This window comes from Parus major, chromosome 2 (genome assembly GCF_001522545.3).
Source record: "Parus major isolate Abel chromosome 2, Parus_major1.1, whole genome shotgun sequence".
In the NCBI taxonomy this organism is placed as follows: domain Eukaryota; kingdom Metazoa; phylum Chordata; class Aves; order Passeriformes; family Paridae; genus Parus; species Parus major.
In genome coordinates, this window is record NC_031769.1 from 55,206,374 (window position 1) to 55,231,613 (window position 25,240).

At 36.1% G+C, this 25,240-nt stretch overlaps 1 protein-coding gene across 1 annotated transcript in view; it reads left to right on the forward strand.

Annotated features, from left to right (window-relative positions):
• The window catches only part of POU6F2 (POU class 6 homeobox 2), a 245,223-nt gene that overhangs the window by 181,250 nt on the left and 38,733 nt on the right, over positions 1 to 25,240 (forward strand). Inside the window, exon 5 of the mRNA XM_033512016.1 lies at positions 10,619 to 10,765. Coding sequence (XP_033367907.1) covers positions 10,619 to 10,765 — 147 coding nt within the window. The remainder of the gene's footprint in view (positions 1 to 10,618; positions 10,766 to 25,240) is intronic.

A 25,240-nucleotide genomic window follows, 5' to 3' on the forward strand; every position in this document is an offset into this window, starting at 1 on the left:
GAATTTAATGAAAAAGCTACAGACATTCAGGTTGTAAGCTGAGCTGCTGTTGAAAGATAGTACATATTTTTGCCTGTATAGCAGAATTCCTTGGCTGAATTTCTATGAGTAGATTTCCATTGATAATAAATATGGAGGAAATTATTTATTGTAAATGGTAATTAGACTTCCCCCAGGCTATGCATCCAGACAGTAGTAGATATTGAGTAATAACATAGGCATTAGTTTTGACATTCTGTCCCCATGCAAAAAAAAAAAAAAAGAGGGGATGGTAGGAGCTAAACTTTGCTATGTCTTTTGTTTAAGATACAGTAATATCACCATAGGCATAAATTAATATTGGTGTGTGATTTTATGTATAACATGGAGTATAAGGTCACACTGCAACTTTATCTGTGAAACAGAAAAATTACTTTCACAAGAACACACTAGCACAAACTCTCAAATTTAGCCAGAACTGCACTAGGATTACATGCAGGCTAGCTAAGTTTTTGCAGAATTTCAGCATCAGATTTTTACAAATTTAGAGCTGATCCTTGCAGAGAAAAAAAAAAAAAATTATACAGTTTATCCTTGAAGTCATCACTCACATTCATCTGAGAGTTCTTCTGTTACCTCAAGCAATATGGAGCTATGCTTTTGTTATAAGAGGGTCTCAGTTTCATATACGCTCCTGCCATCAATTTATAGTGCCTAGCACAGTGACAATTGCAAAGACCTCAGAAACAATACATTCCTAGCCTATATGTTTTTAATTATGTTTTCAAGTTTCACTTGCTGTTGGCAACTTGACATTATTTTGATTTTGCTGTGGTGAAATATATGAGTTTCAAATACAGCTTTGAAATTGATTAGGAATTAATATGGCAGCATTACAGATACAGTAGATTTACTGCTTCTTTTGCAGTTCAGTGTGAACTCCCATATGGAATACCTATTGTGACCATGTTCAGAGTGACATGAGAAAAGTAGCTGATACTGGAGATAAGACATCAGAGAAAAGGAGTCAAATAGGTAAAAGCAGAAAGGGGTTCTAACACAGCAAAAAGTAATATACCCAAAAAAATATACTCCAAAAAAGGAAAAACCCAGGAAGTAATCACACAAAAGGTGAGATGTGGGTGGATTATGAAAAAAAAAAGGAAAAAAAAACCAAAAAACCAAAAGCCAACCAAGCAAATTAAAAAGGCTTACAAAGCCATTGGTACATTTAAAACATTCTCTATACCTCTTAGAAGAACATTAACAAAATTAAATCTGGAATTGCCCAGCTGCTGCTGAGCACAGCCCAGCCCCACACTGCAGGCATGTGCTGCTTCTGGGATAGGATTTACACTTCATTTTTGGGAGCACATTTCCTGATAGCAGCAAATGGGACAGAAGGGCCTGGGAGGAGACAGGTTCTCTGTGGAAAAGTTACACGTGTGGCTGCAAATGTAACATGTGTTCCCTACATGGCTGCATATTAACCCTTCTGTCTTTCTCCTATAGAAGCTGCATTGAGGGCACAATTTTTGGCAAGTTAAATACACACCTATTACCAATTTACATGTGTCTTTATCTACAGAGCAGGGCTGCTGGTGAAAAAGACAACACTGGGTGTACATAAATATTATAAACAGGGGCTTCAAATTGCAGTAGTCAGTCTTGTGCTATCTAATGTCTTCCAGTATGTTTATCCTCAAAGTAAGCAATCCAAATATGAATGTGGCAGAGGGTTGCTACCATCTGAAATGCAATATGCTCACACAGTGGTCGTGCAAGGAGGCTCAGAGGTGTTTATTGTTCTATCTTTAAAAAAGGAGTAGCAGCAGTAGCATTCCCATTGACACACAGAAAAGAGTCAGACAAAATCACACTTCCAGTCCACCACTGGGCATTCAGAACTGTACTAAAGTAAAAAAAGAGTGCCCACAGAAAATATTAACAGTATCCTGCTGAGGGATCCCAAACATCCTTTTTGCATGCTTTCTTCCCTTTTATAAGCTTGACTCAGCTTACTTGTTTCAGTGGCTATCATTCACATCTCATATTTATTTTATTGGAAATGTTTGATATCAAGGTTTTCAAACTGAGTATTTTCTTCAGCTTTATTCATACTGCTCAAATTTCATTTTATGTACCGAGATTTCAGCAAAACTCAAATGTCTAATTAAAAATCAGTGTCTCAACTGATTTTGTATCTCATATATTCTTCACAAAAACTGGAAAACAGAGTACTTCCCAAAAACATCATTTCAATTATGCTGTTTATGTCACTTTGACTTTGGGGTGAACTGATGCAAACACAGATAATTAAATCCTTCCATCTTTCTAGATACCTGTATAAAGAACCAGATTCAGATGTTGGATTGACTTGTATCTTTGACAGCAATCTGCCTACTGCACTAAGGAGCCATTTGTATTGTCCTTCAACTTGATATCATATATCAGTGCATCAAGTAAGGTCCAGTTTGGAGCTGAAAGTAGTGAAAAGAAAAATATTCCACACAGTTACAGTTTTAGATCTGATCTTGTGCACATTCAGGTCAACAAAAATTCAGGGTAAGCACTTAGCTTACATGAAAGCAAAACTATTTGGTGATGCTATTACATTACAAATAAACCAAAGTATCCAGATGTATTTCCAGCTTCAAAAATTATGATCTTTGCAGAGCAGCTGACACAGAATTTTAAAAGAAGCTTTATATATATTCTCAGTTAACAATGTGTCCCTAAGTATTAAGTAGGATTTATTCTTCAAAGGGCAAAAGACAGGATCTGTACCTCGAAGTTTGTTTTTTAATATGAATATTTGAATAAACAGTTCCAGGCATACATACTAAGACTGCATATTGTATTGCAAGACAAGACTTTCAGAAATATTTTTCACAAATTCTTAACAGGAAGTGTCATATTAACATGGTGTGACCTCACATTGCATTTTTAACATTTATATATGCAAATGGTCATATTTACGTGTGCACATGCCATTCACAAATTCAAATTAAAGGCAAATAAATGTTTTAGATTAAAGAGATTAATCTTGTGTGTCTCACCGTTGACACAATTTCTACAGAGATCACTGAGACCCAAGTGCTGGGCTGTTATCCAAAAAGACAGATGGCAATTTCCTTCTGATAAGATTCTGGGTTTTTAGCAGCAAGGGAACCCTGAAGTAACCATTTTTCTTGTAGGGAAAGCATCTTTCAGAAGCCAGATAAATCATTCTAAAATAGACAAACACAGGAACCAAGAAACTAATCAATGTGAAATGAAGTGTGTTGCAGCCCCTTTAAAAAAGTTTAGAATGTGCTTTTTTGCTTTCATTCTTGCAACACATGGGAACTACTTCAGAAAACTAGAGATTACAGATAATTTTTTCGGCACACATTCCTCTTTTATAAGTACCAATACAATTTATGATTATTAGTGATTCCAAATTTAATTCAGATATTGTTTGTTCACAGTACATATGCATCATGTATGGAATAAACAGTTTTAGATATTTTAAAGACTATGTAAACACAAAAATAGCTCAGAAAAAATCAGACAAAACCAAGTAAATCAGACAAAACTAAGATGCATCTGTTTAACTGAAATCTTGTTCAGTGTGTAGCAGCTTAAATAGATCTGGAACATTTCAAACTTAAGTTATAAATGTGGACAGTCAGGAACCTACAAGACAGGAGTCTAGGGTCAGTCTTTAAGTACTGGCCTGCTGCTAAAGAAGTCAGTCATCTACATTTTGTAGTTATTTGCATTTGAAGATACTAAAAATATTTAAATATATTCACTCTTTGTATAAACATATAAGTCCCAGCCTCAGACATGCTGACACCTTCAATTTAGTTTATCTTGTAGGTTTAGACCCAATGAGGATCCCTTTCTTCTAGTGTCGTCTCCTCTCTTTTCTATCTGTCGCTAACATTGCAGAAATTAAAGTGGCTAGGGTGGTGTCTGCTCCCTCTTAGCCTGTGCCCTGATGTGTTCTTCATTATTCATGTCTCCATTAGTTTGGTCGGAGAGACCTGGAAGTGATGTCCGCTCTTTATTTGCTTTGCCATGGCTTTATAAGAAATGTACCCTTTTTATTTTGCAAATTGTTATTGTAGTTTTTCAGACTGGTTCAAATTTGACCAGCAGCACCTTGTTTACAAAGATACTGTGAGAAATTTTGTGCATCCTCTTCTATCCATGTCATATCAAGGCTCACATGAGCACTGCGTACTTCCAATCACCTCAGGTCGCGTCGCTTTGCATTGAGTCAAGTCATGTCGCATCAGTGATACCACTATCAGTACTTATTTCTGATAGAAAATTCAGCATAGATTTAGACAGCAAATAGCTCAACCACAATAATGCATATAATGAGCGGACTAAGTATCTGTGAGAACCAGATATTTTAAGTGTCTCTGTCAAGTCGGTGCTTTCAGATATTTCAATATACTTGTCTCTACACTGTACGCTGCACATAAATTTCTGATACATGTGCATATACTAAAATGTCTGTCTAAGCAGCCTATTTGGAACTCTAACCATCTACAACCATTTTTAAAATTAGCAGACATTGTTGGATAGGTCTGGATATTATAACTACATTGTACACTTTGGAGGTTGATCATATCACAACAGTGTAAAAAACTAAATGTTGACAGATTAATTTTTTTTTTTCCATAATTTGAGATTTGCCTGCTGGGCATGTTTTCAAATAGTTATGCATGACTAGGCTCTGTGACAGCCATTTTATTAGACATTTTACCCTGATGTTCATTTACAAAAGTTAAATGTTGTAATTATCCAATTATGTAAACAAAAAAGAAGGGAGGGAAGGAGGGAGGGGAAGATTAACATTAAAAAAAACCAAAACTAACTGATAAGTATAAAACCAGACAGTTTCCAAAATGTTTGCTCATAACACCCCTTTGGATGCAATTAACAACATTTTGGTTTATGTTGCCTACATATTTTCTCTGGGGATCTGCATGGTCACAGGATTTTTCAAAATTTGACTTAATTTTACTTTAAATCCTAACAATAGATTAAATTGACAGAGCTCAGTCACCCACAGTTCTATACAAGTGCTAAGTGGTGATCTTTTTGATTATTATGATCATTTATTTGGTACTTATTGCTGTGGTGTCTAGGTGCTTTCCCAGGATTCAATTGAAGAAGTCTTCCCAGTGTCTTTTTTTAAATTTGTTCAGGGACGATGAGATTTTAAGTAAGTTCAGGGAGGAATCAACTGATACTAGGTATATATATGTATTGAAAACAATTACGAAGCATTAACACTATGCTAAGAATTTTCCAGAAGAGCTAATGGTGACTTTTGGGGAAACTGAACTTCTGTCTCAATTCACTCATGTTTAGAAACCAAGCATATGGGTATCTAGGTTGGAATTCTGTGTCATCAAGGTATGGAAAACACTTGAGTTTTGTTGTTGCTAGGTATAGTTTCCAGTTACTGTCATGTAGGGGTGTGGTGGGTTAGCAATGCCCACCCAGCCACTCAGTCACTGCCTCAGTGGGATGGCGGAGGAAGCAGGGTGAGAAAGCTCATGGGTCAAGATGGACTGCTTACCAATCAGTGTTGAGGGCAAAAGAGATTCAACTTGGGGGTAATTAACTCAAAAACAGTAACAATTAAGTGAGAAACAAAGACAAGTATTAAAACAGCTTTTCTCCCCACTCTCCCAGACTTCAGTCCTTCACTCCTGACTTGTCTACCCACTCTCAATGTGGAGCTACAGTCAGTCCTTAATAGTTCCCCTCTCTTGCTCCTTTCTCTTTACACTTTTCCCCTGCTACTGCATGGCCACTCCACAGTTCACAGTTCTCATCAGGAAATACCCATTTGCCTTCTCTAGTGTCTTCCAAGGACTAGAGTGGGGACACTTTCACTGCTGTGGGACAACTCCTTCTCCTTTCTCTAACCTTGCTGTTCCCTTTGTTTTGCTGCTTCCTCTGTTTTTTTTTATCCTCCTCCTCTGCAGCTGCTCCACTACCAGAACCTTTCCATCTATACCCAATATGATAATGATAGTCACTGTAACAAAGAAAGTATCAATATCCTCAGGAGCCTGTGTTCAGTATGAAACAGCCTGTTTCCTTAAGCTCCAGTGACTGCTACCCAGAATCTGTCTCACGAGCCATTGAGAAAAGCTGGGAATAAATCCCACTGTATTTTAACCTGTAATTCTCTCATTAGCTAAATACAATAAAATTCTGATTTTAGATTCTTGTCTAAAAATTCCTACAAAAGCACATGCCATGGTGATAAAAAATTCATTTCTGTGAATAAAATTTTCCCTCATTATGGGTAGAAAAGAAAAATGTCGTGTTTTGGACAGAGAGCAGTTGCTGAATTCTCCTCATCTGTTAGAGATATTTGTTTTCCCTTGAAAAACATTGGTTTAAGCAAATAATCTCAGCAGCTAATCTAGTAGTGTGATGCTCCCTACAGAAGAGTTTGTCAGAGAACATAAGAGACTGAGGATCTGTTGGTCCCTAATCAAATGTAATACTTTTCTACACTAATTCTATCTCTAGGAGATATCCAGAAATGTGATTTTTAACAGTCTTCCTGAAAAACACTAATACCATTTTGTAAAATGAAGTTATGCCTGAAGTTACTCTGCAATATGGCCTTCATATTCTCCATTGCTGCATTCAGATAGCAGCATGTCCTTACTCAGCCTCCCCCACAAGTGCTGTAGAAAACACACAAGATCTATATACTGGCAGTGTGTAAAGTGTCTTTACCCTTCAAGTTACATTCCCATTTTTTCCTGTGATGCTCTGGCATCCTGAAATGTCTTGACTTTTCACTTGTAAAACTGTTTGGGTTTTTTCCTTTGTGTTTGACTGGCTGATACTGTAAAGAGTAAAACTTACTCTTTGATTTCCAGACCAGGAGACTGAAAGTTCAGTAGGACATGCCTTTTACAAGGTAAAATTACTGTGTGGGTTATCAAATCTGATCTTGTGTTCAACAACAGATAGATGAATGCTTGGTCAGTTTCTCACAGCAAGTTCAATGAAATACTAAGTTAGTTTTCAATATAAAGAGGAAGATGTTATTATTCCAAAAGCAAAAAGTATTTTTGGCTCTCAAGAAAGCTGCTTGCAGCATTGAGTCTAACACACTTTTCTTCAAATTGGGTTTTTTGAAGACTATCTCTTAACCAAAGTAACTCTGGCTTTGCATGGCAAAGTTTTAGCATCGTGTAAGTAGTGCCTCTTTCATCCACCTGAATTTCTCAGATAAGTTTTATTTGTGTGAATTTTGTGTGCTGCACTGGAATGTCTTCTGCTTTTACTGGCTTAAAGTAGACAATTTTCATATGCTTTACCTTTAAAAGTTCAGCTTTGGGAATTCAGAAAAATTTACTATATCTACTCAGTTATTGAAGATTCTTTATCATAAAATTTTCTTCCTCATAAAACCATGTCATTAACAGAGGCATCATTGAGAGGGCTGGCCTGTTACTTTAAACAAAGATTACTATTACTAAGTGTTATGGCTGGTGTTTTGAGTTGGAGAAGAGATTTGGATGCTGGAATTGACAGCTCCAAATATTTCAGCCTTTCAAGTTAAAATTGTTTAAATACAGAAACAAAATGGGTAGAGCCTTTCGTGGGATTTTTCACAATATATTTCCAACATTTCCAACATGTATTCTTAGGGATCCAACCTTCACTGAGAAATTGCATAAACCTCTCAAGTTAAAGATCTTATTTTTTAAATAAAAGGAAGTTTCAATGTGTTATCTTGGTGTCCAGACATAATGAAATGAGATATATTTCTTCATCCCCAGTTTGCACACAATATAAAAGGGGTCAATTGAATAGAGCATAACTTGCAGTCAACAGCTCCCCAACGCACTCAAAATAAAATGCATCATCTCCTTTTTAATCAGACTTATGAATAGATAGGGGTGGTTTCATATGCACTTTGAAGTCTCTTACACTGTGATTTGGCCCATTCCCTGTATTTTTTCCTGGAACATGGTACTGTGCAGGGTACCTATGCATATCACAGCCTTTGCCATCATTTTTAATAAGTAGCTTATCTCTGTGATGCAACTAAAAGCAATCCTGAGTGTCTCCAGGGTTTGTTGTAATTAAATTTTATTGTTGTATTTGAAAATGTACATTTTTTGAAAGCTGGTGCAAGAAAAATGGAAAAGAGATTCTAGAAGGTGATAGTCTGATTTTTAGAAGGTTTTAACCCTTTGTAGTTTCCAGATTTATAAGCTTATTTATGCTTCCCAAGCAGCTGTTCTTGCACGCCTCTGAAGCCCTGATATAGCAGATATTGCAGTTTATTAGCTGATGCTGGGTAACTGTCCAAAGATTATCATTTATACCTGCAGTCAGATGCTGTAGGATCAGAGGTGCAGTAATTTGTGGGTTGCTAATACGATCGTAGAAGGCCTTTTCTGAAAGTCTTCCACTCATGCTGCTTGCTGCCCCTTTCTTCTCCTAGTATTTACTGCTATAAGAAAATTTCTTCAAGTACCAGTACTGTCAGCAAAGTTCTGTGAAATAAAAAACCAGGGTTTGCCAAATTCTGTTTGGGACAATAAAAAAAAAAATGCCACTGTTTTGAGCAGAAAACAAGCCAGTTTACCTATATATATATACTCTGGAATTAGACTGCTGTGTTCAGGCACCACCACCAAAATCACTGAAAAGTGCATCAGCTACCTTTGCACTCACACCTTTGTGCAGTCAGTGGAATTTCTTGCAGTCTGCATTCAGGGACTGAGTTTCACATTGGTCATTGTACTGAGCTGACAGCTCATCAAGACTGTTAATCAAGCACACATTGCAATTTTCCCCTTTTGTGTTTTATTCCTGCTTAATTTTCTTGCCATGGGATGCTCTAAACTGCTTTTAGAGATTCATACAACAATTTCTTCCAAACCAAAATATTTCCTCCAAACAATGTAATCTTTTCTGTCTGGCATTGCTACTAATCTTTATTTACTTATTTACTTTACAATTTCTAGAGGGATTGGATGTGCTCAAGACACCCCTTTAAGCAACACTTTATATCAAGGTTGCATTTATAAATACTTCATGAGAGGCTAATGAATGATTAATAGATGTTTTAATGTATGACCAATCAATTGTAGATTTTGCAATGTCCAACAGACAAGTAGGTTTCTTATAAGCATAGATTATAACCATATCTGACATCTTCTATTGATGGGCTTCTAAACGTCTATAACATACACACTACTCATATCTGTAACATGCTTAAAACATCTACTAATCACTGATTAATTTTTTATAACCTATTTTGAAGCAGAGCCTGTCTATGGAGTATATCCCTTCCTGCTTCTTGTGAGTCTCCATTTCTAAAAGATTGATAATTCACTTGTCATCTAAGGACTTAGAACTCCTACTAATTTCAGCTCAAACATAAAGTTTTTCCGAGTTATCTCTAGCATTTTCATCTCAGTCTAAGAAAAAATGTCCCTAGACTGTTTTGTCCCTCAGACTTCTGTCTGCTCTACCCTGCTAATGTGTATTTTGCAAGTTCTGCTATAATGCAATGGTTCTTAGGAGGCAAAGCCACTCTAAAATGTATTTTCAGCCTCTTGAACTCAATTTGATTGCTCTCAAGACAGCTGTCCAAGTGATGATGGTTCCCAACATTTATTTTTTTACTGTCATCCCTATGTGTTTGGCTCAAAGTTTGTCCTTTCTCAGAAAAGGATAAGAAACGTCACAATAATCCAGTGGGAAAGCCATGTCCAAAGCCATGTCCATGACATAGGAACACATATTTTGTATGCTTGATAAGCACGGGAGTTGATAGGAGTGTTCCTCTGTGGGATTCCCCTAGTCTCCTAAGCTGAAAGCCATGACCATGCTCTGCGCTTTCTATGGAGCATTCTGGTAGGATTGACTAAAGCAGGAAATACAAATTATTTCCTATTATTTTGAATCCTACATATTCAAATTTATGAGTCCTGGGACTAATCATTCATATTTGAGAAGCAACATGTTGCTTATTTTGCAAACGAATTTTGAATTATTAGTTGATATCTACTGACCTCACTTACAAGGTTGAGTCTTCTATTGTGATTTACCTAGATATGGAGACCAATTATTTAATGGTAAAAATTAAAAGGATTTGCAGACCTTTCTTGGGTTTGGGCTCATCAGTAAAATAGTTTCTGTTCTGAATATCCCCAAGTAAACATTCCACTCCCAGTCAAATCAAGTACTAATCTTTCACTGATTGCTCTTTACAGCAGTACAAAGCTGCTACACCTGTGGCATAGGCAACTTGAGCCTAAAGAAACACATCAAGCATAACTCAATTTAAAAAAAAAAAAAAAAGGAAGAGAATATAGGGTTAAAAAGGGGAATTTTATTCTTCAACATCAACATGGAATTTCCTCTTCCTTTTTTAAAACTATTTCTTTTCAAAGCCCCAGAAGTAAGAACTTCTCAAACTTGAGCTCTTGGAGCAGACAGGTTTTTTACGCACAATTAAGTGGGTAAAAAACATTAAAATAACATAAACGTTACTGTGCTGTCACTTTTATATTATCCACTTAACATTATATGTTTATCATGGGTTTTATAATGATATTTCCTTTTTTTTTTTTTTTTCCAGCTGGTTAATAATCCACTAGCAAGTCAAGCAGCAGCAGCAGCTGCAGCAGCAGCCATGGGCTCAATAGCAAACTCCCAGGCCTTTGGAAACGCCCTCTCCAGTCTTCAGGGGGTCACAGGCCAGCTCGTCACTAATGCACAAGGACAGGTGAGTAGAAGATGGAGCAAACAGTGAATTCTGATGGCAGGCTGATCTTGGGACAAAAATGAGTTCCGCTTGTATGACAGCAATTTAAAAGTGCACATGTTGAAGATAAATAAATATTGATTTGCCAGACAAGGTAAGAAATGGAAAGTCTGAGAAACGGAGGGAAGTTAGGCACTCTTTAAGAGTGTTTTCAAGCTAGGAGAGGCTAAGGGTTTCTTTTATTTTGTTTCAACTCTTTAAAAATATCGCAATAGTGCAATACCATGGTATTTTAAAAGTCCAGCAGCCCTGGACTGATTCTTAACACACATACTTCTTCCATTTACATATGCCTAATAATAGACACCTTTACTGAAGCAGTAATGTGCTTCACTTTTTTGCATTTCTATGGAATTTCTGTATTACATAATTTCTTAAAAGGCATTAAATGTTTCTAGTAAAGGAAAATAAATTGTAATGAAGTATCAGGGTTGGACTTATCTGAGTGGCTTACTCATTTGTTTATTAGCTATGTTAAGCAATTTGCAATGAATATGCCAGCCTGTATGCAAATTTGGAAGATTCTTTTGATTTTAAAAAAAATTTCCAAACAGTAACATTGTTTAAGAGTTACTGTGTGTAAGAGAGAGATTACACATTACCTACATTTTGAAGCTGTTTATTTGTTCAAACCATTTCCATTTCAATATTACTATGATGCAGAAAGGTACACATCTGAATCTATATATACAAAAATAATTCCTTTGACACAGCATATTTAAGTGACTTTCAGATTGTGACCACTTTCATTCTTTATTGCATTTATTAAGGCTAAAATTAACACAATGCCTTCTTTCTCTGCAAAAAAATCTCTCAATATAACTGGTGACTGAGTAATTTGCATGTCATTCTAAATTCTACAAATTGGACATGGACTGATATCCACAGTGTTTATGTGGATGCTAGGTCTTGAAAAATATTTATTGAAATAATGCAGCTTGGATGATATGTGAATCTAAAGTTTAGTTTCTACTCCTACTATTTACTAGTGAGGAGGAAAAAAAAAGGAAGAGCCGCTTTTCTCCTGGTAATTTTCTGCTAGTTAATTGGAACAAGAGTGAGGTTTTTTATTTTGGCCCATTAAAAAATAGAAGTCAACACTTTATAGGACCCCACATCTCCCCAGTTTTTTTTAACAGGACACATAAACAAGGATGCTTCCTGAGCTTCACTATCACCATCCAAGTCCCAGGAAAAAAAAATGCTGACCTTGTTATATTTACTGGGTGGGTGCAGAATTGTTCCATCACTACCCCGAGGGTTGAACGATGGAGCTTGTCAAAGTGAGGCCTTATCTAATGAATCATCTTATCGCAGGTGCACACCACACATATTAAAGGAGGATTGTATGAACAATGTGCCCTCTACAATAACCTTTCAATGTCTACTTTAACCCTTGTTTCAATCCCTTTTCATCAAAGGATCATTTTATGCAGCCAGCTTTAAATGGAGGCTCTCAAAAGCCTATTAAGATTTCTGGAGGGATGGGGTATTGGTTTGGGAGAAAAGTTGGTTATAATACCTATAACTCATAGTCAGATCAGCTCCAACCTAGAAGCCTGCTTGTTTTTATCTCCTCTGTGCTCCAGAAATGGTTCACAGTCGCCACTCACATATGAGGCACTCAACAAAGATGTTCATAGTAAGAGCAGAAGTTATGAATGTAGACTAATTTTTTATAGCTTTTCCTTTACATATTCTCCACAGAAAACATAATCTGTATGTGACCATTCATTGTATCCTTAAAAAAAATACTACTAAGAAGATATTGCTGGATGGAAGTTTCACTCAGGCTGAGTCTTGTTTATTCCTGACATAATGTAAAGTCCAATAATTCCACAGGTTGCAGAGAAAGGAAAGGAACAATATTCCCAGTTGTTGGAATAAAATTACAGCACCTAGCTATCTGCCTTGGTCTTTTAAATAAGGGTTGAATTTTATTACTTGTTTTTGCAAATGTTCCTTGGTTTGTAATCAGTACTGCAGACTTTGCCATGATATAGATAAATATTGATAGTAAGTGTGTAATATAACACACAGCTTTATAACATTCAGCATAAACTCATCTTACTTAGAGAACACTCTGCCTTAAAACAGAACTAGTCAATATAACTTATCTGCATTCCAGAAATTAAACAACATTCCCTTCAAATTAATAGAATTATAGCACCTAACCAAGAACAAAAAAGATGTTTGTTCAAAATTGGGAGCATAAATGAATAGTAATTTGAAATGCTCCATTTCTGAATAATCTGCTTGGAGTCACTAAAAAGCCAAATTTGCACCATATGTTAAGAATCTGCCCTTTGACAATCACCCCTTCAAGGAATCACAAGTATGATACCCAAAACTCACTCCCAAAAACATAAAGCTGAATGAGTTACTAGAATGTTGGTACGTGCAATCTTTGTAATGACACGTTGTTTCTGCTGCAGAAATTCAGGGCTTGTAAATGTCCATCTGTCTAGCTAAATATATGGTGATCAGTAATCCCTGGAGACATTAAGCTCTAGGTCAAATCCAAGATCCTATGGCAAATTTAAGGGAAATGATCCTTTAAATGACATATGGCATGGCCTTAATTCCCAATAGTCTAGGAGTTCTTACAATTACAGTAACAAAATCATATATATTAACAATATTTTTTATAACATATTTGTTATTTACTTAATTATTGAATTCACTGTTATGGCATGTTTATTTATTTTCTTCCTTTGGATGGCAATATGAACTGCAATACCAGAGCTTCCCAAGACCAAGCCAAGAGATTTAATCCATTGAAACAATATGATTAGATCACCTGATTAATTTGATATAGTACAGGTAGAGGACTCTAAATCAAATTTTCATTTTCAGAGGCATATTATGAAGAGCTATTGGCCCATGTAACACTGCTTACATTCTGTTTGCCCTCAGCACTTTCCAGGAAGTGTTTGCAGCACTGGGCTTTCATTTCTTAAATTTAAGGGCCAGGGCAGCAGATTTGCCAGATTGCACCCTGTCAGTAGATTTCAAAGAGATTGTCTACCTATTCAGCTTCAGCCTGCCCTTAAAGTAGGAACCTAGTGCCATTGCTGCCCTTGGATTCTTCCGATAATAACACAACATATCTCTTTTTTATGCTGGTTTTGCAAATGAAAGAAAAAATCAGGAGTTTTGTGTTGGTTTTTACTATGTTTATCAAGTATGTGAAATGTGTGCTTTGGCTCTTGTCATAATATTTGTCAGGAAATAAGCCACAGAAATATGAAAGTGAGGTTGATTAACATCGTTTCTTAATTATCAGTTGCATTCATATATGTCTCTTGACTTCAGCAGGATCAAATGCATTTTAACTGTGGGTACTGAGTAAGTTTAGTTTCTCTTTTGGAAAGATGGGAGTTGTCTAACAGGAAAAAAATGGCACTAAATTCAGTAGTTGCAAAATAACATTTTATCATAAAAGAAAAGAGTGGCATGATAACAGTTGGCATTATGAACTGCCTTATGGATAAAGAGGGCAATAGTCTGTTTCCTGGGAGATTAAAAGGGAAATCTAAGTTTGTATGGTGTAATTGTATTGTCCACACTTTAATTGAACAGTGAATTAATTGGGATTGTTTCATTATAATCTAAGAATGTTCCTGAAGGAACTCAGGCTTCGTTGTGCCCATGCCTTTCTCTTTAGATATGAAAATCTTCTGTATAAAAAAAAATCTTAAGCACATGTCCACCCTGGTACTTAACAAAAAAATAACTAATTTTTGAGTATTGTAGTCCACAAGTAGCTCAGGAAACTAGAGAGAGAGGCATTGTTGATCCAATTAGATAATAGGAGTACTTTGGTTCTCATTATTCTGATGAGAGGATACACATTTGCTCTTTGAGCTTCTTGATGGTAAACGGTGCTAATGAGGCCTGATGGATTCCCTGCTCCTAACAAGCCTCTCAGCAGTGCGAGTGATTACAATGGAGATAGATTTGATGGGATGCGCTCCCTTTTGTAGTGTCTCAGCTGCTGACACTCTGCGACATAATCAGGTCACAGAGCCGGTCACAGCCATCAGCAAAAGCCATAGCTCTATTCCTCATTATTAAAGTGCATTATTCAGTTCCAGGCCTTCACAATACTGCCAAGGGCCTTTTTTCCTTCCCCTTTTTTTGTTAAGCATCAGTTCTCAAATACAAGAGTTAATAAAATCATCAGCTAAAGAACTAGTAAATTAAAGAAATGGAAATAAAGTGCTCCCTTTCAAATTCATTGAAGGATCACAATTAAATAAGCAGGGAATTTCTCATCACCACACACTGTACAGTACAATGTAATGTCATGTGCAATAACAACAGGGATAGGATTTTAAAAAGTAACATTGTCCTCATTGTGGACTGGCTTGGAATGTGCTAAAGTATCTTTTATGGTGAAGGAAATTTCTGTCTTCCCAACTATTACATGTCTAGATGAAGGTACTGTTATTCTCACTGTTTTGTGTAACTACTTTCTTTCTGAAGTGAGGACAGTTATTTGCAAACTAAGTTTATGATTCTAAGCAGAGCAGCTGTCTTGTCTCAGTTTAAGTGGCCAAGGCCACAGTCTGGAAAATATGCAATAGGCCACAGTACTAAGACATCATTGTTCCCATAGACAAGGGCATTACCTTCTTTTGGGGAGTGAGGTAATTATAAAATGGTGTGGAAAAGTGTTTGTAGCATTTTCTTTCTGTTCTGATGAAGTTCAGTTTGGGCTATCCCCATTCCAAAAGAAAATACTCTTTTTAAATCTAAGGCACATGTTAATGCAATTTAAACAGGTGAGAAAAAATATAGTGGAAAGCCTGAATTTGTTAGTTAGTTAGTTGATTAGTTACTAACTTTTTTTTTTTTCAGTTTTGTTTCAACTAAATAGAAATAATAATATTCCAATACTGGAATGTATACCTTTACAGGGATTTAAACCATTTCTGTTAAATCCCTGTAGTAGGTATTAAGTGACAATAGTATAATTTTGTGCATAGATAAAACCAAAGGGATTAATACTAATAATTGAGTGGGGCTTTCTTGTCATTGGGTTTTTTGGGTTCTTTTTGTTGAGGTTTTTTTGGGGATTTTGGGCAATTTTTGCAAGTTTTTTTCTGTTGGCCTTGTTCAACTCCAAAATTTTTCCTGTTTTCTTTCTGGTAAAGTATGCTATGATGGGCAAATGAGTATGTATATGCAAAGCTGCTTGTAAGACTTTCAATTCTCTAGAACCACAGATGTAAGAACTTTTCAATATCTGGAGTTTAAAGTTCAGAGTTAGTACTGTGGAATTAGCAACCAAGAAATGTGTAGAGACTGCTATGTGACCTAGTTTTCTTTCCAACCAAAAGAATTTTCTTTCTGCCAAGAAAATTGGCAGCTACCACTGGGACAGACAGCAAGTTGTGACTCCTCATACACTTAAAAGGAGGATGTTGATTGTTTGTTGGGGTTTTATGTTGTTTGGGGTTTTTTAATTCTTCCAGAAGCTCTTGGAGGTTCAAAGTCCTGAAATGTGTACGACTCTTAGAGTCCTCCTGAATATATGCAATTCATACTGTTCTTCAGGTGTTCAGTGTCCATTAGCCTTAATCTTCTTTTCTCTTTCTTGTTATCACTTCAATATCTCTTTCAGCTATGCAGCTTTAATACATGGTAACTGCTAATATTTTAGCCCACACAACATCCAAATGTTCACAAAATTATTAACAATAATTGCTTAAGTAGTAACTGCTAATATCTTCCTTGGGCTAAGACCTACAGAAATCTGAGTTGGTGGTATCAGAATGGCATATATTAAGAATATTTCATTAGAAGCCTGAGAAATTAAAAGAGACACGTTTTGAGGGAGATGCTAGAGGGAGGGATTGTAACAGTCTAGTAAAACCAACGTTTAAGAACATTCCTTGGAAAACCCTTTACCAGGAGATTCTGTTTTGACAGACCCTCATTAATGTATGGGATTTCTGCTGGGTGGAGTCTGACTCTTTTTTCCCCCTCAAAATTTCACTGTGCTGAATACATGAGGTTTTGCCGTTTGCAGGAAGAAAAGCAACAAAAGAAAAGGTCAGTTGTAAGGGAAGATTTTTTTTTTTCAATCGGTTTTTCTCCCCACAGCTATACATGGAGGAGGGTGTTTGTTTAATTACCTCCCATGTGAATTTGAATCAAAAGACAAATAATTCTTTTAACATATTTTTGCTGACTGTGTCTTTATTTTGCTGTACTATTTCTCTAACATCAGTTGTATCCACAGTGCCATAAACGTAAAAAATGCAGGACCAAGCTTTCCGGTCATGCAAATTTGTAGTTTCATGAAGTAGAAATGGACTGAGGCAGAGTGAGTCTAACTTAAACCAAGAGCTGACTAGCCTTTTTTGTCTATTTTAGGCAGTGATCACTGAAAAATGGAAAGGATAATTGTGTAATGAAACTTCTATCAGTCTTGGAAATGATCCACATCTATCCAGAAGAGCCACTCTAATGTCTTTTAGCTAACTTGCAACAAATACTACTTTTGGTACTAAATTTCACACTTCAGATTGTAGCCTCTTGCCTGGATTTCTGCCTAAGGTACTGTGTCTTGGACATAGATCTTTTCAGAGGTGTCCAAGTCTTATTTTCAAAAGCAGCTTTCATACCTGTAAAAGCCTGAGTTTCCTTCGATCAGAGTTACGAGTCTGAGTGCTTGAAGGCACGTCTATGCACTGTAACACAGCATTGCAAGCAAATTGCCAGAGACAGTTCATTTATATGTGCATGTCTCAGTGCTGTACTAGCACAGATGGAAGAAGCCAAAACTCTCGGCAGTATGTTGTTATGGCTGGACTAATTAATTCTGCTTCTCAACAAGGTGACACAGGATCTAGTTCATTAGTTAATAGCTCTGGGGTCTTGCTAACACACTGTATTATGTGGAGTAAATATACTTTGAAGAGACCCTTAAAAGCCTGAAGCATTTAGGCACTTTTGAAAGTGTTACTATTCTACATTAATTATTTCAAGTCAGAAGTACTGGACACAACTGTCCTTTTGTCATTGCCTTCTTAATTACTTTTGCATGGAGGAGAAAACCAAACTTACTACTAGTTCAACCTTAATACCATTTTCATGAAAGCTAACCAATAAAAAAAGAACCTACCATTCCTATAATCTGTTCATCTTAGCATCATGAGGTGGTTATAAGCATGAAAAATTTTCGTTGTTATCACCAGTGACATACATCACAGTCAATGAAATCTTTCTGCTCTACAGAGGTTCTTACACTGCTCTCCTTATCATCATATCTTATCACCTTCCAGTAAAGCATTAAGAAACATGACTAGTGATAGTCACAAATTGGTCTTCCTCTCAGCAGAAACTTGTAGAATAGTGCATTGCATGTTTGATAAGGACATTTGGCTTTGTATGTCTTTGTTAGAATTTTTTTTTTGTTTGACTTTTAAAGTTTTGGTTTTGTTTAGATTTTAAAATCTTTATGAAGGGATTTCTTAAGAGATGCATATTGCTTATATTTGCATCAGAGAAAGGCAGATAACAAGAAATGTATTAGCTTTTGCAGCAGAATGTGGTGAAGCCAAAGATAATAAACACAGGAATGCTCCTTAATTGCTGTTGAAATCTATTCCAAGTCCTTGACCTTCCTCTTAGAGCAAACTTTGCTGTGTGCAGAGGTTTGACTGTTGTTATCCTGGAAGACTGAATTTGGTAATTATATATTTCATCCACGAGTTTTAGCTAGCCATTTAGATTACTGGGAAGCAGATCACAGAAGAACTTGAGGTCAAAGACTGAAGTTTTCCTAAGTACATTGAAAACTCTTTAATATGACATAATCAAAGTAGTGGACAGAGTTGATGCATGTAGGTGGTACCAAGAAAAGGGCTTTCTATGTTACTGATGTTTCCCAAACAGTGGAAGTGCTCAGGAATATTGCATCACTTCAGGAGCTGACAAAGCTGAGAAAAATTTGAGGTCACATCAGTGTCTGAACAGAGATGATGGAAATCCTCCTCTATGAGACTTGCATCAGAGTGGAAGCTAAGATTATTCTTAATTTTGGATTTCTTCTTTTGAGGGAATGCTATGCAGGGTGGATTATAGAGAGGCTGTAGGAAACAGGAGGCAATAGAGGATCAAACCTGAGAATTTGAGTTATCTTTCTAAATGTGCCTCATAATTTCTGAAAAAAACCCAAATTGTAGTTCTTTGTTTAACATGGTGCTTAGTCTTATTTAGATTTTACCTAAATTATCCTGTATATGTATATGCCTTATCCTTGTGTCAGAATTTTACAATCTGCTCAATTTGTTTTGATAATCAGAATAAACAAAAGCAAAAGTGCTTGTTTGGGCAAAGAGGAAAAGAAGCCAGATTTCTCTGTCAGAAGTGCAATTTAATCCAAAATGCTAAATATTTTTGGTCCTTTATGCACTGATAAAGCACCCCTGCTGTTTTGGTGAGGTTTGGAATTTCTTAAAAGTTACAAGTCTTCATGCATAAATGAAGGCCATTGTCTTTCTTATTGTGCTTCAGTTTTAACATTTGTATGTCTTAAATATACAGATGAGGAAAGATTTTGTACTCCAATGTTTCCTGTTTCATCATTATATGTTTGAAATCTGAAAGGATGAGGAGTATAGATTACCAATATCTAAAGAATTTGAAAATGAAGAAATATGTCTTCCCCAAGTAGTGTTCACATAATGAGGAGAATATTACAGAAATACTTGATTGACTCATTTGGTAGTAAGCCAACCACTGAAATATATTCATGCAATATTCATAGTAATAACCAGCCAGATGCAGACCCATGACTTTCGCATGCAAATCCACAAGCTTCCAAACAGCACAATGAACTGGAATTGTCCTGTAAGAGAAAGTTTTCTCTGTCTTCTGATTTGCATCTAGATTATTCTGAAGAATTGTGTTATGCCTTCTCCTATGTGTTGAACTGTGAACAGTGACAGGGAAAGTTCAAGCAGAAAAAAAAGTCACCTAACCATGCATGGATACTGGATCTATTTTTCCTGAAGTGTATTTCAGTTTGTCATTTTTTTTCAGACGCTGACAGTGGTAGGCTTCAGTATGTATGTATGCAAATGGCCCACATATCAAAAGGGGAAAAAAAAGGACTTTGAAATATCTATGTCAATGTATTAAATATATATGATTTTAAAAGTACCTTTTTCACTTAAACTTCCTTCTCTGCACATTAATTAAATATTATCTCTAGGATAAGTATCTCTCATAGAAGACTAATGTATTATTGTCACATAATAATGGAAGAGAATGACAGTATCTCTTTCCGTAAGCTCAAAGGATTTATTAATATAAAGAAAACACTCAGAGCCCTTGAGCAACTCTGTTTCTGCTTCATAGAGAACCTTTGCTAGGCTCCCCTCATGTCTAGCTTCATGCTAGAGATTCAAGGAAGCAATACATATATCCTGCCAGTTTAAAAATCAATCCTCTTTTCAGGGGATAATTTAATATCAAGACATGATGTACCCAATATCCAAATATACATTCATTTTCATGTTTGACGCATCAAATGCTCTGACATAGCCAAGTTTCAAAATAAATGGTTTGTTTTAGAGGTTGGATATGTCATATTAGCATTCACCCAGCAGATAGAGAGATAGATCAGAGAGTGATCAGGACATCAGGGAGACAGTTTAGAGAGAGATGAGAGAGGCCAGGTACACCTTGTAATGTTAAAAAAAGCTAGCTAGCTAGCAAGAAAGAAATTGTATAAATAGGTCACTGCAGCCCAACTGAAAAGAAGTTTAATTTTAACTTGTTAGTCGTCATCTCCAGAGGCCTAATCCACTCCCTTCTTTGAGGGCTGTTCATTTAGCTATGTCTTATTTGATAGCACAAATAGACAGACTCAAAGAAAAAACATGGTATCAGACTCATGCAGTGTACTAGTTTTAAGGAGGAATCAGCACCATTTGCCAAGCTAAAATTTCCTTCTTCTTTCCTTCTCAGTTCTTCTTATTAGCCTTAATTTGTTCTCATTTGTTCTGGTTTTGCTCTTCTGATTTCTTCCATAAGTGGAAGCATAAACCCATGAAAACAAGAGTATGGGTGAACAGGTGTGTGGGTCTGGTCTATGTCAGTGACACATCCTCAGACACCCCAAGGTATTCAACTCTCTAGTTTCTGTTCTGCTTCCCCTGTCTCTACCATTTTCTTTTCCTAGCAATAGTTCTTTGCCTCACTTGTGTATCTGGCATTCAGTTAGTTAAACATAGATCTTTAGTCCCATTTCAGACATGGGAGAATACTCCTTTAGTATATCCATATCCAGTCCAGAAAAATGTTCTTCCCTCTGTGTCTTAGTGCCATGTTCCAACAAAATCCTCAAACATTTCAAATGGAGAAGATATCAACATTCTTTTCAACTGAATTGCTTCCCACTTACATGAACACATGCATGTGTGCATATAGACACATACTCAGGTGAATGTATGCTTACCTGGAAATTCATGCATATCTCCTCAGAAGAGATACAAGCACCCACAGGGAAACAAGATTCTAAATATTTTAATTACCTCTTGAGTCATGCTTCTGTCTTTGGAGTCGTTTGACTTTTTATTCTGGTGACAAATGGAAATAAACTAAATGTTCTCATCTTGGCATGGAATATGATGTGCTGCTCTGTTTTAGCTCAGATATATCTCGAGTGTAATTTTAGATGTGTTTAATCATGACTGTACACAGGCCATAATTGTTTGCATTCTATTAGTTTAATCTCCATATAAATATATGAGGAAGAAAACTAGGCCTGTATTTTCCTAGGGGTTTGATTTCCCACAAAAAATATAAGTACTCTTGAATAACTGCAACATGAGAGTTAAAAGATACTGGATGTTAACACTCTACCCTTTCACTACTAGCAGGTACTATTTAGACTGGTACAATTGATAGCTCTGCCCAGGAGATCAGAGTGAAGTAATTAGAAGTTCAAGAACATTGAGGTTTATTAGTAGAATTGCAGGGGAAATATTTCCCAACATATGCCCAAAGGATGGCACAGTCTGTGTGTTTCCTGACATCTACCATGAACATTGCCTCTACAGACCCCTCCAAAGCCCTGGGAGGTGGCTCCTATTTTTAAGTATTTAAATCACATCTTCTGCGATCTGCATTATAGATTTCTTAATTCTAATTGTACAGATCCTGATGTATGGGTTTTATATTTACAGTCTCTTAAAATTATTATTAGCAACTGCAGTGCACCACTCTGTATGTTTAAATGTACATGTTGCTCTCTTGGCTAGTCTGTTTATACCCAGGAGAACGTGTCTCCTTTCCCTGATGCAGCAAAATGTCCCAGCTGTCACACCTATTGTTCAGGTACAGACACCTGTAGGAGACAGCCATCTATCTTTGATGTCAAGTAGACACATGAATTTGAAAACAGTTGTTGTTTGTGTTCATTGTTGAAACGTACTCCTTCAGCTAAAGCAGAAAGTTTAAGAATCAATGCACACATAGGTTAGATAAATCATAAGGTCATCATCACCTTTGAATGAGATTAGTATGTAATTGATACTAGCAAAAAGCACCACATTCTTCTCTGCCACATCTGAGAATTTTTGCCACAACAGCCAAGATAAAAATCTACCTGGAGACTGAGATTAAATATTTAATGGCTTCTTAGAAAAAATAAGATTTTAAATTTAAATTTTAGTTCATAAAGATCCAAAGAGAACAAAACTAACTGATTCTCAGTTCACCAGATACAGCATAAGAAACCCCGAATCTCATCTGTTAAGTCTAAGAGCTGATTGAATATGTTCTGAAATTGCAATTACAAACTATGTTTTTGTAAGAGTATAAGAGGGGTCTTGGAAATTAGTACAAAACAAAAACTTGATGAGCTTTTTTGCCAACTTCTCAGGGTAACTATTTAAAATCTTAATATTAGACCACTGACCCTAAAATACTGTTAGTAATATACAGAAGCATTTGTCTGTTCAGATAGGCTCCTACTTCTGTATGTACGATGATGGATACTTAGAGCTATGCTTCCGTGGAAGTCCTTAACAAACAATGTATTACACCCTGTGTGTTGAGAGCAAAATATCACAAGTAAAAATGCTACAACAAAAGACTTATTTTCTGAATACAAATAAAAATGTATATGTTAAATATTACCAAGCTGAGCTCAAATTCTCATAGCCTGATCCATCAATGGAAAGGGCCTCTCCTAAGGAGCACTTAATGCAGCAAGTTGTACCCTTGGCTCCCTCTTGCCTTTTATTTCTCCTTAAAATCATATGCAGTGAAAAGAGGGAACAAACATGAATGATGCATTCCTGATTCACTAAATCACTGTGGTCTCTGGCAAGAGCACAAATGTAAAAATGTTTAAATCGGCCTTATACTACCAAACAAATGATGCAAAAGGAGACCTCAAAGAACACAGAGTGAGGGGAGATAAATGAGTACCATGTCAAGAAAGCAATTTCTCACTGAGTTTGCACAGAATGGAAATTTTACTTCCAAGAGATGGTTAGGGAATCTTTCTAATAAATCTTCAGTCCACAGTCATTGCTGTGTCTTTTTTTTAAACTTACTTTTTAAGAGCTGTGTAAGTTATACCCTCCCCAGTGAAATGTGTCAAGATATTACCAGTCAAGTTGAAGGAATTTAAGTGAATCATCTCTATCTCTGTGTTTATATTTGTAATAGACAAGAATGGTCAAACAGATTTCATTTTGTGCATGTGTTGAACATCTTTTCAACCAGCGAGGTCTTCTCAAAGCCTTGTCTTATTTTAATAGTAACTCATAAAAGAAAAAATAAAGAAAAGTTGAGTCTCATTACCAGAAAAAGTCTCTATGATTTTATTTTAATTTTAGAGATTCATTTTTTAAATTTATTTTACCCTTCTTTTATGTACAGCTGAGATTTAGATGGTCAATAAAAAGGTAACTTGTTTTCCAAATGACCCAGGGACTGTAGGTCAGTTTTAGAATTGACTGCTCAGCGGAGTCCTACATCTCTTTAGATTCCCGATTTGAATTATTTTTCCCTAATTTTAACCATATGAAAGGCAACTTAGGCTGCATCCAATCTAAGCTAGTTGTTTAGTGTTTTCTGTCATCATTGAAATAAATAGACACTCTCAAAAAATAAAACAGGACCAATCTAAAGCAGACATTTTAAGCTTTGATGAATTATCTTACAGGGATTTTTTGTTCTCTACATTGAATAGAGTCACAAATGACAGTCTACAACTGGATTTCTAATGCTAGATATCTAACATTGCATCAATTCCATACTTACAATATCACACAGTGGTTATTTGATACTTGATAATGATACTTGAGTCCTTTTAGTAATGTTTTCCTTAAGCTCACCATCACAGTCAGTAGTTTTAACTCAGATCCTGGTAGCAGTACTTAGTACTGGCTAACCTGCCTTATTTTTTGAATGACTCTAGAGGAATTCTTCATTTTTTGGTGTGAAAACTTTGTTCCTGTGTTGCTTGCCTGCTTCTTTGTGTTTCCCAAATAAATAGAGACCAAGGTAATGGTATCTATCTGAATTATTTAAAGAGTACTTAACTTTACTGATACTTCAACTAAGTGATGGTTTGCAATGTGAAGGGGAGGATCTTTCTGTTGAGTGTCTTTTCTTTTAAGTAAGATCAAGTATTCCATCTGCAGGATGGTGTTATTTGAAAATCAGTTGTGCATAAATGAAGACTTTACATCTCTGAGGTTCTTCAGGTATAAAAAAACCCCTTTGAATGTGTAGAAGGGGGGAAGATATATCTCCTTTTGACAGATTGCTTTTTACATTTCTCTGGCCATTTACCCTGCTGTTTTGGTTAGAACAGAAAAGGGATACACTAAATCTTCAGAACGCAGACCAACATAAATGTTTTTCCAGCACAGCTCCAAACATCAGAGGTCACAAATGCTGTGAAAGAGTCTTATCATGTAAGGATTTCTGTCCTAAAAAGTAATCTAAACTACACCATCATAATTATTGCCAGTCTTACCAAATACTTGTTTATACTCCCAGATATTATGTATGCTTAGAGGGGGAGGCATATCTTCTAATTTGATTTCAAATATTCTGCATTTGTTTAGAAATGCAGCCTGAGTGTTTTTCGTAGAATTCTCCTGATTTGTTACCATCAAAGAGTGTGCCTTATTCTATATTGTGGATGGGGTCATTACTACCAAGGAAACCCCATAAGAAACGAGTGCCTTTTCTATGCAGGGCTTGACCCACTGCACCTCAACATCTCTCCTAGGACTTGCACTGAACCTATGGGATACAATGAGTTTTTCACTACAGTGTCACTTTAATAGCAACTCAGAGAAAGAAGTTTCCACCTCTCCAGCCACTGGTTTGCATAACAGCTGTAGCATCTTGTCAATTACTCTCTTAACTGGTTTCTGTTTTTTCTCTAAC